This window comes from Astatotilapia calliptera, chromosome 22 (assembly GCF_964374335.1).
Source record: "Astatotilapia calliptera chromosome 22, fAstCal68.1, whole genome shotgun sequence".
Classification (NCBI taxonomy): Eukaryota; Metazoa; Chordata; class Actinopteri; order Cichliformes; family Cichlidae; genus Astatotilapia; species Astatotilapia calliptera.
The window spans coordinates 2,506,183-2,521,115 of record NC_137442.1 but is presented as its reverse complement, the minus strand read 5'-3'; the positions used below and the strand labels follow the sequence as shown (position 1 = coordinate 2,521,115).

At 43.0% G+C, this 14,933-nt stretch overlaps 1 protein-coding gene and 2 long non-coding RNA genes across 4 annotated transcripts in view; 2 read left to right on the top strand and 1 right to left on the bottom strand.

The window, feature by feature from the left end:
- Positions 1-492: 492 nt before the first annotated feature.
- tnfrsf11b (tumor necrosis factor receptor superfamily, member 11b) lies at positions 493-3,997 on the bottom strand. Its single transcript, XM_026156913.2, has 5 exons — positions 3,975-3,997; positions 3,703-3,790; positions 2,980-3,373; positions 2,051-2,227; positions 493-1,651 (listed from the first exon to the last, which is right to left on the bottom strand). Exons 1-5 carry the CDS (start codon positions 3,980-3,982, stop codon positions 1,314-1,316), a joined length of 1,005 nt encoding a protein of 334 aa, XP_026012698.2. The 5' UTR covers positions 3,983-3,997; the 3' UTR covers positions 493-1,313.
- On the top strand, positions 3,059-4,056 carry LOC145423775 (uncharacterized). Its single transcript, XR_013904813.1, has 2 exons — positions 3,059-3,401; positions 3,949-4,056. It is a non-coding gene; the product is annotated as an uncharacterized LOC145423775 (long non-coding RNA).
- Positions 4,057-4,847: 791 nt separating this feature from the next.
- LOC145423774 (uncharacterized) overlaps positions 4,848-14,933 on the top strand; it is a 53,302-nt gene continuing 43,216 nt past the window's right edge. Inside the window, exons 1-4 of one of the 2 annotated variants that reach the window (XR_013904811.1) lie at positions 4,848-4,982; positions 6,684-6,818; positions 6,919-7,013; positions 7,507-7,754. This is a non-coding gene — a long non-coding RNA (uncharacterized LOC145423774). Of the gene's footprint in view, positions 4,983-6,683; positions 6,819-6,918; positions 7,014-7,506; positions 7,755-14,933 lie in introns of those variants that run through there. The other variant, XR_013904812.1, reaches the window with a different exon arrangement.

Sequence of the window (14,933 nt, the reverse complement as noted above, 5' to 3'; positions counted from 1 at the left end):
TAAACTGAGACGAGTGAGGGCTCCAGTTCTCCAGCCTTCTCCCAACTTTAGATAAACAAAGTGTGGAGCGGACAGGAAAGTGGGGGCAGAGAGAGACGTGACAAAGGGCCGTGGGGCAGACTCAACCCCGGGCCGACCGCTGTGAGTTGTATGACATGTGGTCGCCTGAGCTAAACTGGCACCCAACTCGGTTACATTTTTAATAATAATGATAATAATAATAATAATAATAATGGATTGGATTTATATAGCGCTTTTCAAGGCACCCAAAGCGCTTTACAATACCACTATTCATTCACTCTCACATTCACACACTGGTTAAGTGACACTTTCACTTTTTTTTGGCATAACTGGCACTGTAGATGGATCTGTAAACTTTGAAGGGGTGGGGGTCAGTTTTTCTTCTTACAGTCTCTGAAGCCAGGCTTGCAACAAAAATGACTCTCGGTACTAGAGAGACCTTGAACACTAACTAAACAAATAAATTGCCACTTTTTATGTTTGATATATTAATTTTATTTTGCATTACACAAAGCTTCAGGTAGACTAGCATAGCCAAAAGAGCTCAAAATAAACTGAACTCATTGTTTACATATAAAAATAAAGATGGCTAACAGGCTACACCATCTTCTCTTTCTACTCGTCTCGGGCTTATAAATAGCAAAATAAATTACAAAGTTCACACATCGAGCTGTTACACATTGTTAAAGGTTTAAAAGCCTTGAAATGAGCAGAACCGTTGCAACAAAGAAAGAGGTAGGTCAATTTTTTCTCCTGTAAAGGTTAATACCAGCATTTCTTTATTAAGTCTGGAGCATATTTCTGTTTTCACTTCCAGAAATAAAAATGGGTGTTTTTAAATTCAGTGCTTGTTAGTTTAGAAACACAGGTGAAACATTGTCACTTTGCTGGGAACCTATAAAGTGATAACTGACACAAGTAGATCCTAGAAGTAGCAGATAAGTCATCAATGTACTATTAGCAGCACATCATTGACAAAGGATTTAAAAAAAATGTAACATTTTGTAACTAAAGTGAGGTTACTTACTTTTTTTTTTTTTTTTTTTTAAATTGGCCCAAAAAAAAAAAAAGAAAAAAGAAAAAAAAGAATGACAAAACAATCTTAATGTTCAAATGAAACCAATGTTTATGGTAACAAAAAAGTGCCAAAGCCTGTCTTCAGTGCATTTAAACTAACGAAGCAACTTTCTAATACAAAAAGATTTTAAAACGAACAATACACAAGGAAAATTCTTTGGTGCCTGTGCATGATATATATATATATTTATTTATTTTTTTCTCTTAATCTCAACCTACTTTGGCACATTAACCATCTCCACCTCATTCCCTCTACACTCAGTTTTCAGCTGACTGTCAACTCTTTTCAGCTTTTGGTCTAACCTCTCACCAGCGCCGCTTGCTCCAGCGTTCGTCAGTACTGATGGAAGCTTCCGAATCTCCTCTGCTGTCGCAGATGCTATCCAGGCGTTGAGCCGTTGGTGAAGCTCTGAGGAGTTCAGCTCTGTGTTTCTTCCCTGTCTCTTCCCATCCTGAGATGGGAGCTTGTGCACAATTCGACGCAGCCGCTTGATATTTATGTTATGGTGCACAAAAAAAGCTGGGAGGATTTCTCTGAGGTAGTCGGCACCATCTGCAAAAAGTACAGACAATCAGTAGCTGATAAAGAAATGGAGCAATGCTCTGACAGCAAGATGGTAACAAGGCATTCAGATAAAACTGATAATAAGCCATCAGATATTCTTAGACTAATGCAAAGTTATGGTTATAGGTGATTTCCACACCTTGAGATATGAAAATGAAACCGTTTATTGTATTTACTGGAACTGTTCCAGGTGGAAGGAAGAAGCTGTTTGAACACAGTTGTTTTACTCCCTCTGATAACCAAAAGCCAAGTCTGTGATCACTCGCTAAGAGCTGACATAAACACCCGTAAAATCATCGTCATTTTCAGATTTTCTTCCTTTCTGTTTCTTTTCAGATTTAATAAATTCGTATGCATCCTTTTGCCTTTTTAAACTGCTCATCTCACCTTTGAGATCTGCGCAGTTTGCACATACATTATTGTGCCAGGAGGAGCCCCTCAGTGCCAACTGCAGTCCTGCACCACTGCAGCTCTTGTGCTCTGTGCAGTTGTGATGAGCAGAGGAAACCTCTGAGAAGGTGCCGTCAGAGCAAGTCTGGCACACGGTGTCCTCATCAGGTGTACCTGGAAAAGGTAATGAGTACTTTGATGAAGACACCTGAGATCAGTCGTGTAACAAATGGAATATTATTTGGGATAGGTTAACAATTAACATACTAATCGAAAGGAATAAAACCAAACCCTTTTGAACTAAGTGAAATCGCCCTCGGCTCAATGTGCTAAAAATGCAGTAGGTGTAACAGTGGTCCTGCTAAGACTCTGTGTCGCTGTACCCTGAATGAATACATGTAGTTGCAGTCTTTTCCCCTGTGTGGAAGCAAACTACAGTCTTGAAACTCAAACTGAGACTGTGCACTTGCTTCAGTCCAATGCTGACAAAAAAGCAACACCTACAGCTTCCTAAAGCAATCCTGCTCTTTGTTGCTGTGTTGGCTTTTCAGTAGAAAAACCAAAAGCTGTAAGATGGCCAAGACAACTGTTGCAGGCAAAATTTAAATTGCACAGAATGTTTGCAGTGTGGGAAGAATGACAGTGTCATAAAGACTGTCAGTTTGTATTTGCTTAGTGTTCTGAAGATGTCATCTGTGCCAAAGAAACAGCGTCATTGTTGTAATATATAAATAGGCACATAATTCAGGAAGCAGGCTATTTTGAGTTGTTGTTGCCCTTTTATACAGCAGAGCGGCAGCAATTTCGATGCGTCATAGGAGGAAACCTAACAGCACTGCTATGACACCTCAAAATACGTGCTGCAGAAAACACATTTCCCTATGATGAAAAGCTCTGAGCTCATGCAGCAGCTCTGCGCACTCTACCTTTGGCCCGCACTCCTTGTCCGGGTGGACACGCGCTGTGTGGGAGGCACATGTCGTACTGCGTCTTGTAGTAGTACCCCGGTTTGCACTGGCACTGGCAGTCACTGTCCGCTGTGCACGGGGTCTTCACCACCTGATTGTGACTGCAGACTCCGCAGCGCAGGCACCTCCCGATGTGGTTCCACACCTCAGTGAAGGAGCCGTGCGGACAATTTGCGCAGTCGCTCTTCCTCTCGGACGAGCACTGAGATCGCAGGTATGTCCCAGGGGGACAGCGGTCACAGCTCACCGGCGACCCGGTGATGGGGTCTCTGCTTTCAAAGGTCATGGCCACGCTGTCGACTCGAACGACGTGCAGTGAGAGCAGCACCACCGGGAGCACCGATAACGTCATCTGGAAAGAAACGAGAAAAGTACCAACGGTGAGTGCAAGGAAACATCAAAGTCCGGCAAAATCCAAGAAGGAAATAAGAAAATAACTTCAAGGAAAACAGAAGCGTCCGACAGACACGTGGAACAGATGAATCTCTCTCTTATTGGCTACTCTTAGAAGTAGTCAAAATAAATGAAAACTGTAGGTCTCCATGCTAAAAACGTCTACCTCACATTTTTACCAAACTCAAACAAAAATCTTTACTAAACGAATAAATGCGTCCACGCGAGCTTGTTCTACAATGACTAGCGTGAGGAGGGAATCCCTCAGACGCTGACGACGTCACCTACCATTGCAAACAGCTGGGGTGTGTGCGCTGCAGCAGGATTCATCTCTGTCAGGAGGATTGGCTTCGGCTTCCTCTCCTCGCTATTTAAGCTATGACGCCCCCGTAAAAAAATCAATACACAACTTTAGGATGCGTCATCATCACTGCATGACTCCAGCTAATTTGTATTTTAAAAAAGGCTTGTATTTATCCCCAGTTTAATTACTTCTTACAGCCTACATTTAAATTTTTTTATATCATCATACAGGTTTGGGATGTCTGTATAAACACTACCTATCCATCCTGCGGAATGCTGCATTGACTGGACTCCCACCAGAATGAAGAACCTTTAAATAAAATAAAGCTGCTCCTCGGATTTTCTTTATTTCTTCTTCTTCTTTTTTACTGTTCAGTTGTTTTTCTCTCTCTTTCCGGTTGGTGTTGGGTAACACTGAGCCCACGGTGCGGTTTGACAGGTGCTTTGATGTGGTAGATCCTGAAACTGTGGTGCGATGAGTTAACCCCACATGATGTTTTGGCTTTGCTAAGTAATGATGATACATCATGCGTTGAAACGATACTAGGGAAGCAGTCCAAGCTGCCGGGTATAAAAGTGGGTTTAAATAAAAATTACAAGCTGGGTGGTGGGAACACTCACTGTGGTGTCTGTGGAGGGGCTGAACCCTGTCCCAGCTGCTGTAGGGCGGGGAGCACCTTGGATACGCTAACACAGAAAGACAAATAACTATCCAAACCCACATGAACACCTATGGATAATTCAGAATTACCAATTAAGCTAACCCCACTAATTGCTTGTCTTGGACTGAAAACCCACGCAGACACAGGGAATACATGCAAACACCCTTCCTCCAAAAAAAAAAAAAAAAACTGTTCTCCCTCAGTATTTGAAAATATTCCAACTCACAGCAGTCATTAACAAGGCCACAAATTCTTTCCTTGAAAATGTTCAAAGTGTCTTTAAAATCTAATCCAAGAGTGCGGTTGCTGCTGAGACTAGTTATCAGACTGCTCGGGGAAACACGAGGCAGATTTTACACCTTCACATCGCTCTTTACTTTGATCTCATCTCCTGCAGTAAGACTGACTTTCACCACAGAACACTGATTGTTCTGAAGGCAGGACTGTGATGCAGTTTTCTGCCTCGCCACTAGAGGGCGCGGCCGTTTTGTGAGTAATGTTTGACTGGGATGGAAAATGGTGTTCATGAAGGCAGTGTGAATCACAAGTTATGCTCGGGAGCAGTTTATGTGGGTTCAATGAGAGTGTGCGTCCATAAGACTGGTGAGTTACAGGATATTTCTTGTGTAAGAAGGATAGCCTGTATGTTTCTTGCTCTGGACGTCCTCTGTTTGTACATTTTCTATAAGCTAAGTTATCGCTAAGCTAAGCGGGCTAAGCTAAGCTAAGTTCGCCTAGGCCAAACTGAGTTCAGTTTGAGTTGGGGATTTGTTATGTGTATTTGCCTTCTTTAGTTGGCATCATAAGTGAGTGGGGCACAAGAGTTAAGTGATGGGAAGATGTTTATTTTCTTTGTTGTCAAATATGGTTCAGACTATAAGTAAAAGCCGCCAGCTTAGTATTAGGGCCTATAAGACAAGTATGTGGCTGTAATATGTTATATGGTGATTATTGTTGTCTATAATTTGATTGTAATTTGTGTTCTATTTTCCATTCTGTTTGTAGAACCACACACACACACACACACACATACCCACACCCACGCTAAATCTGCCATTAAAGAGCTGAACGATCATCCCCTGTCCTCGTTAATTCCTGGAGGGTCATAGTGGCACTTGACCTGTGCACACCCTGCGATCACCACCGTAGAACTGAACCTCATATCAGAAATCATCATAACACTGATCCTGTTGCTGTTCGTTTTTTTTTTTTGTGAGTGATGACACCTTGTGGACTAAAGATGCTCTGTTTTACATCTTGCTCCTAAAGATATGAATCGTTTGATCTTTAATTAAAACCACGAATAAGTAGAGACTTTTTCAGATGTCTCGATTCACTGGAATGTGAGAGACCTGAGATCATGCTGATACTTACATACATTCCAGTGTGTGTATATAAAAGTGACTTAATGAAACTAGAGATAGCACAGACCGGTTTTTATTTGTTTATTAACTAACAGAGAATGTGGTCGAACTGGAGTCTTGATGACTAAGAGAGGCTGGCGGGTTTAGTTAAGCTGCACACCTGTCTAGATTTGTAAAAGTAAAAGTCAAATCTCAGCGATTTACAAATAAAAAAACCTCATAAATATTGAGTTTTACATCCGAGGCCTTGGGACATCCTCCACACTATGTGCTTGAACATATAAAAGTGATGAGCGTGTCTTTCATTGAATTTTGAGTGTTTTAGTCAACTTTGTTACATCTGTGGTGTTCCCGGTCAAACGTGAATGAACGGGAGTCCCGCCCTTTGGCCTCTGGCCCCCTGGAGGCCTACTGAATGACCCACTGAGCTGAATTTGGTGGTGAAGAATGTTTCTTGTGATCATTTAAGAGCTGTTAAAACTAACTGTTTAATTGTGACCAGAACACTAAAGTAAGGCAGGTGAGGGTGAACACAACAGGAGGGTAAATATAGTCGTACGTAGGTCAATAATAAATTAAACACATTATGACAATAGATCTCTTAATAAGGAAAAACATGAAATCAAAATGAATGCAATAATATGAATTCTATGTTTAAATAATCTTGCATGTGCCACACTTAGAGAGACTGACAGTCATTTCTGAATAATCGCACCAACAGTTGTCACCTTCTCACCAAGCTTCGTGCAGATGGTCTTGTTGGCCCTTCCAGCTGTGTGCAGCTGTATAATGTTGTCCCTGATGTAACTGATGGACTGCAGTATGTGAGCCACATGGACACACAGCCATTCTGGAGGGGATCAAATAAATCGTTCAATCACTGACATGCAAATCAGTTTATAATTTTCATGTAATGTGTTTTTTTTTCTCTGAAATAAAGAATTTGGGGCTGTTTTTCACACTGAGCGGCCGGTGGATGGGGCCATGTACTGTAAAACCCACAGTAACGCTGTGAGGCACCTTGGAGTCAGTTTTGACCAGGACATGTCCTTCAACGCACATATTAAACAAATATGTAAGACTGCTTTCTTCCATTTGTGCAACATCTCTAAAGTTAGAAATATCCTGTCTCAGAGTCATGCTGAAAAACTAGTTCATGCATTTATTACTTCCAGGCAGGACGACTGTAATTCATTATTATCAGGAAGTCCTAAAAACTCCCTGAAAATCCTTCAGCTGATCCAAAATGCTGCAGCAAGAGTCCTGACAGGTAGCAGATTTCTCCTGTTTTGGCTTCCCTTCATTCAAAATCCTGCCCCTCACATACAAGGTCTTAAATAATCAGGCCCCACCTTATCTTAATGACCTTGTAGTACCATATCACCCTATTAGAGCACTTCGCTCTCGCTCTGCAGGCCTACTTGTTGTTCCTAGAGTATTTAAAAGTAGAATGGGAGGCAGAGCCTTCAGTTTTCAGGCCCCTCTTCTGTGGAACCAGCTTCCAGTTTGGATTCAGGAGACAGACACTATCTCTACTTTCAAGATTAGGCTTCAAACTTTCCTTTTTGCTAAAGCATATAGTTAGGGCTGGACCAGGTGACCCTGAATCCTCCCTTAGTTATGCTGCAATAGACGTAGGCTGCCGGGGATTCCCATGATGCATTGAGTTTTTCCTTTCCAGTCACCTTTCTCACTCACTATGTATTAACAGACCTCTCTGCATTGAATCATATCTGTTATTAACCTCTGTCTCTCTTCCACAGCATGTCTTTTATCCTGTCTTCCTTCTCTCACCCCAACCGGTCGCAGCAGATGGCCCCGCCCCTCCCTGAGCCTGGTTCTGCCGGAGGTTTCTTCCTGTTAAAAGGGAGTTTTTCCTTCCCACTGTTGCCAAAGTGCTTGCTCATAGGGGGTCATATGATTGTTGGGTTTTTCTCTGTATCTATGAAGCGTCTTGAGGCGACTTTTGTTGTGATTTGGCGCTATATAAATAAAATTGAATTGAATTGGATGAGACCCTCATTCCCTCAGTCACAACAATGAAAAGAGTTTTATTTATTTTTTGGTTGATATTCTTTCTCCATTTAAAAGAAACAAAAAAAAACTTGTCCTCCAGCTAATCCGGGTGAACATCAAGACGTTCAAATCTCCCAGTTGGTGACAGTGAAAGCATTAATCACTAGTCTCTGTAACAAGACTTCAGAAACCAGTGGATGATGTCACAGGAGCTCCATTCATCTTTGTAAGTGCCAGACCTGCCTAAATGAACCACAAACCCCCCATGAGTCTTGTTTTTCTTATCCTCCTCACCAACAACTAATAATCCTGAGAAAACAGATACTTCCCCACTGAATGTTGATTTAGAAACAAATCTGTTTGTCTCCTCCACGGTTTAGCAATCCACTTCGTACAGCTGCATGCCCTCTTCTCTCTGTCACCGTCTTCGGAAAAATAAACAAATGAATTTATTCTCTGTGTTTTTGACTACGGCTTGTTCCTAAGGGAAGGATTTCCATCATAATCACTGTTTTGCGTTCACTCACTGAAGATGATTTCATGCGTTACCATAGTTGCAGCTATTTCTAACTACACCAGGGATCCTGGGCTCTGTGACAGAAAGGAGCTGTAAACTCTGACTTCCCTGAGTTTCCCATGTTAGAATTGAATCATTTCAATCAACTCACCCTGTTGAAAAAACAACCAGTGGTAGTTTCATCCTAGGAGTCATGATGGCAATGGATAAATAATGAAGAGTGGTTGTTTTTGGTCATCTTCTATTTAGTAATCCATAATTTAATGAATGAATTCATTTACATTTGAGCTCCAAACCAAACTGTTCGCCTGTAACCTGACAGGGTCAATGCAGGCTGTAGCAGGTGAAAACAAAGAGATGAGACAGAGATGACTTAATAACATGTGGTATTTAAACCTGCTAAAGGTGAGTTGTGTTATTTTGCAGGAGAAATACATTTTCAGAGGACTCAGATGCAGAAATAAACTTAAAACTAACCTAAATTAAAGCAGGAAGCCAAAGTCTACAGTATTACAAACAAAAAAGACGAGAATATTTGAAAATAGTAGATATATTAGATAACAGACATTGAAAACATGTAGTGAGATACACAAGTGTAAAACAAATCCTATTTTTTTTTTTCTAAATGACATCAGAAACAGCAGTATGCGACATTACGTGATGGCAGAGCTTCAGTTCATCCTTTGTCTTTTTTTTTTTTTTTTTTTTTTAATAAATAGGACAGGGGGAATGAATGAGAGAAAGAGGGGGAGAGAAAGAAAGAAAACCAAAGGGGAGAAGAGACGGTGAGAAGGGGGGGGAAGAGAGAGAAAAAAAAAAGAACTCCTGGGTCACCTGTATGGAGAAAAAAAAAACAAACAAACAAAAAAACAAACAGAGGAGACAGCAAACAACAAAGAGCAACATAATAATAGAGAAAACAAAGCACCATCACAATAAACTAGCTAGTCATAGATATCAGTATTTACTAAGTAATAAACGATATTGTGCAGCACGCAAGATAGACAGCGCACAGTGTGCTTTGAAGCAGCAGCCAAGAAAGCTTTAGTCCGCGTCTGTGAATACCCATGTGTGCATACCTGTGTGGATCAGCATGCTTGCATTCCAAAGGTTTCTCCATGTAATGATCTGCTAGGGAGTGTGGGGGGGCCACAGCCCCGTCCTCCAGGGTGTGAAGCGGGTATGGAGGAGATCAAAACTCCAGACATCCAGAGGCCCCCAGAACACAAGAGACCATGGAAGACCAACAGAGGGGCAGCCGCGCCACTGTCCCAGTAAGAGCTGAGGAGAGTCCCAGATGAGGGCTCACTCAGCAGCCGCGGAGCAGAAGCCAGGGGGAGTTGCAGTGACACGCCCGTGAGCTCCGCCGGCCCCCAGCTGTGCCTGAGTGACCGAGCCCCAGGCCGAGAGGCCGGGGGCACCCCACCTCCAAAGTCTACAGTATTACAAACAAAAAAGACGAGAATATTTGAAAATAGTAGATATATTAGATAACAGACATTGAAAACATGTAGTGAGATACACAAGTGTAAAACAAATCCTAAGTAGGAAGGTGACATACAGGAAGGGAAAATGCTAACAAAGACTGAAGAGAGCAAAAATGGAGTAATCTGAGAGAAAGGAAACACCTGGAAGACAAGAAGCAGCTGAAACAGCTAATTAAGCTGGTGACAAAGGAAATAAAGTAGAACACAGAAGACAAGAGGTTATCTAAATGATTCTGCTGGAGGTTTCTTCCTGTTGAAAAGGAGTTTCTCCTTTCCGCTGTCCCATGAGCAATGAGGCAACTCATGGGAGGATGAGTGATTGCTGCAGTTTTTCTCTATCATTATAGGATCCTTACTCTATAACCTAAGGCAAACTGATGTGACTGTTGCTGTGACAACGCCAAAAAAGGAGCTTTGGACCTGTTTCTGAATATCCCTGTAATTACTGGGGGTGTGATGTTGTATTTTGACTTTGTATAGACTCTTCGTAAGGACACTTGCATGTTGTCATGGTGTATTTAGCTAAACAGTACACTTAAAGTCTAAACTGTATGAGTGGCTTAAAGGTAATGAGATAGAAAACAGTCCTTCCTAGAAAGAAACCTAAGAAACACTACTTAGGAAAAATGATTGCAAATGTGAGACGTTGTTTATAGGCCACTGAGTCAAAAGGATTCAGTTTCAGCATTCGGTAAAAACTAATGCCTCAAGAATTAGAATAGAGTAGAAGACAATGTGATAAGCATTTTTCTCCTATATTAAATCCAGAATTAAAATTTAAATCCTGCTCCTTGCACACAAGGTCTTAAATAGTCAGGTCCCATCTTATGACCTTATACTAGCATATCACCCAAAAAGAGCGCTCTCCTACTGCTGGCTGGTGGATGCTATTTTATTCAAAAGAAGTATAGGAGGCAGTGCTCAGCTTACAGGCCCGTCTTCTCTGGAACCAGCTCCCAGTTTAAACTTGTGAGACAGACACCCAATCTACTTACAAGATTGGGCTTAAAATGTTCTTTTTTAACAAAGCTAATATTTAGAGATGGATCGAGTGACCCTGAAGTCTCCCTAATGCTGCAATACACTTAGGCTGCTAATGCTTGAGCGTTTGTCCTTCTCTCACCACCTTTCACCCACCATGTGTTTATAGCACGATCTGATATCGTCGTGTTGTTGTTGATCCTAGAACAACATAGTAAATGTTGTTCCAGGATCAACATTGCAGGTGACCAATCAGAATGTTGTGATGTCATACTTTTGCGACTTCAGGAAAAAAAGCCGTAAAACAAAAAACTGTACTTAAGCTGCGAGAAACCGCCTCTGTCTGCCGACCCTGACCCTGACCCTTTAATAAACGCTAAGCAGAATTGATATTGTCCTTGCAACATTGGAATTTCATAAATGCACGAATGGCTTGGTGCGCCAAAGAATAACATCACAACAATGTGATTGGTTACTTGCAATGTTGTTCCAGGAACAACACCAACATGACAATATCAGATCATCCATGTTTATACACCACTCTGGCTTTAATTATTAGTTATTATTAATCTCTGGCTCTCTTCCACAGCATGTCTTCAAAGGAAGTTTTAACACGAAGGGGTTTTTCCTTCCCGCTGTCGCCTTGCTCATAGTGCTTGCTCATAGTTTACCTTACAATATAGAGCGCCTTGACATAACTGCTGTTGTGATTTGACAGTATATAAAACCATATTTTCTGCACTATAAGGCGCATTTAAAATCTTTTAATTTTCTCAAAAATTGACAGTGCACTTTATAATCCGGTGCGCCTTATGTATTCATTCTGGTTGTGCTTACTGACCTCGAACCGATTTTATGTGGTACACAGCACTCAAAAATCTGTCAAAAAAATGTTTTAGTACGACTTTGGTGAGCTATGGAGCCGCACCGCTTGAGGGATTGTGGGAGCATTACGGCTGCCGTAGTCAGGAGCCTTGTGGAGTAATCTGGGTCCTAAAGACCCCAGACCCCAGATCCCAAAGTCAAATGAACACTGCGGCATCACTGAGAGCAGTTAGCAGGAAGTTAGCTCGCTAGTTTTTTATTTATTTTATTTATTTATTTAGGACAGTGCATGTCAATGAACATAAATGTAAAAAAAAAAAATTACATGAATGTAAACATGCCAGATTATAGCCAAAGGCTAATTTCCATCTATTGTCCTTAAACATAAAAAATAGACATAATAATTCATAAAAATTCATCATTCATTCATAATAAAAACTCCATCACCAAACTTACACATACACACCATTCTGTTCCCAAATAAAACATTAAAACTATACAACTCATACATGATCACACACTTGATTTGTCCATAACCAGTTTTTAACCTTTGCCTTAAACAAATTGAATGTCGAGCATTCTCTAATGGGTTGAGGAAGACTGTTCCATAGATGGCCACCCTGGACAGAAAGGACGTTCTGCCCAAATGCTGTCCGTCTGTGGGGTATAAACACGTCTCCTCGGATTGTAGCTCGAGTGGTCCTGTCTGAGCTTTCTTTATGCCTAATGAACTGCTTTAATGAACTGCTTTAATGAACTGCTTTAGTGGTGGTGGAGCAAGGGAGTGTAAGACCTTATATATTAAACACACTCTTTTAAGTTTCACTAAGTTATTGAAGTTCAGTAATTTATGTTTTTTTAACACATGACAGTGGTGGTGGGAAGTCGGTTTTTTGTCAAGTAGTTTTAAACTTCTTTTATAAATGTTTTCAATAGTTTTAAGTGTTGTTGGACATGCAAGTGACCAGGACGTCAAACAATAGTCCATATGAGAGATGATCATTGAGTAAAAATAAGTTTTTGCAACATTCATATTTAAATTATTACGTATATGATTAAAATTTAGATTAGGAAGATCTCAGCCTGGGTGTTTATTGTCTTATGTAGTCTGGAAGATGAGTGGATGGTGGGGTGGGTGCAGTTTTCTCTGTGGTGGGGTTGGGTGGACTGTCCCGGGCTCTGTGGGGCCGGGAGGCGCTGCTGCACTGGGCCCCGGTCTGGATGGGCTTGGGCCCCCTTTCCCTGGCGGGTCGTGGAGTATGGGGGTGCCTACTGGGGTCAGCGGGGGAGCTGGCCCCAGGGAGGTGTCACTTGCCCCTCCCTTCCTTCCCTCCCCATCTCCAGCTGCCTCCCTCTTCCCGCTCCACCACAACCACCCACACATGCAGGACCTTGGAGTAGGGGTATGTCACCAGGGTGCAGAGGAGGCCACCCCCCCCCCCCCCCCCTGTCCCCTTCTGGCTGCCTCTGCCTCAATTTTATCCCACAACTTAGACATTCACATTACTCACACTCTCATTACACATACATATAGGATCTTGGGGGTGGGCACAATCACGGAATCCAAAGTACCATCAGGGTGTACACCCCACCCCTGGCGTCGTTGCCCACCTCTCAAGGTTAAATACACGTAGACATTGAGGGCTAGCAGGAGGGGCTATGCGCTTACCTGCTGCTCTCTGGCAGGTAGCTCCAAGCCCTCCTGGGTTTTAATTGCACCTTAGAACACACATGCATCAACACTACAATGAGCGGGTGGAGGGAGGTTTGGAGTCTTCTCTCACCCCCATTCTCTGCGACCTGCTGGAGCGGGGGGGCTAGGAGGAGGAGTTTGCCGTCCGACTGCGGTCTGGAGTGTGGGGCCTCCCTGCTGCTGCGGAGTCGGGGTGGTCTGCCTCCCCCCACCGCAGGGAAAAGGGTAACACCACCTGGGTCTGGGTGCAGTTCCCCCCTCCAGGGGCAAGGGTACCTAGACCCGGTTTGTAGAGTACGCTTGGGGGAGTGTGATTGTGTGTACAGCGTCTCTTTATGTCTGTCTCCATGTTGGTTGAGTGTGGAGTAAGTGCATATGAGAGCATGAGGGTGGGAATGGATGTTTGTATCTGTGTGTGCCTGTATGTCTGTGTCTATATGTCAGGTTGGGTATCAGATGCCACCTCTCTGGGGACATCTCAGGCCCTCCAAGGTTTGGAGGCCTATCTCCCCCTACCACCACTCCCCCTGCCGGTGGCAGACGCCCTCAGGTGTCGGTGCGTTGGTGGTTCTTTGTGTCTGGGGGTGGGCGTCCAGGTACACACCGGCTCACTCCTTGGCGGCCGCTTATCGGGGCCTGGAGCCTGGGGCTCGCTCGGGCCACTTCAGAGGTGGGGTGCCCCCGGCCTCTCGGCCTGGGGCTCGGTCACTCAGGCACGGCTGGCTGCCGGCGGAGCTCACGGGCGCGTCACTGCAACTCCCCCTGGCTTCTGCCCCGCGGCTGCTGAGTGAGCCCTCATCTGGGACTCTCCTCAGCTCTTACTGGGACAGTGGCGCGGCTGCCCCTCTGTTGGTCTTCCTTGGTCTCTTGTGTTCTGGGGGCCTCTGGATGTCTGGAGTTTTGATCTCCTCCACACCTGCTTCACACCCTGGAGGACGGGGCTGTGGCCCCCCCACACCCTCTAGCAGATCATTGCATGAAGGAACCTTTTAAAAAAACAAGCGCGTCCATGCTCACAGGTGTACACACGGGTGATCACACCCACAAACTACACCCTTTTTGGCTCCTACCTCAAAGCACACTGTGTTCTGTTGATCTTATGTGCTGCACAATAATGTTTAACATTTAGTATTTACTGTCATATTCCCATATATCATTGTGATGTTGTTTATTCTATTACTCTTGTTCTCTTCTGCTTGCTTTCTTTTTTCTTTCTCAGCAGGTGATCCAGGTGATTGATATATGCATTTTTTTTTCTCTGCCCGTTCTGTTGGTTTTTGTCTTTTGCCCTTCTCCCCCGTCCCTCTTCTCAGCTGTTTCTCTTTCCCTCTTTCTTTCTCCCCTTCTTTCCCCCAGTCAAGTCTGTCCCGTATTCAGTAAGTGAAAATAAAATAAACAATAAAAGGTGAATCAAATGGACCATTACGGCAAGGCTGGGATGGTCAATTTGGTAAAGTAAATCCGTTGGGCATCTTTCTTTGCCTTTAGACAACAATTCTGATGCAAAAGAGCCAAACGGGACAGGCCAAAAAAAATGAAATAAAATAAAATAAAATTTCGATTATTAAATTTAAGTACCTGGGACACTTTATTTATGTGACTCTTGAAGGATAATGTTGGGTCTAGAATGACCCCAAGATAATTAAATTCTGGAGCTAATTCAAGCTCTGC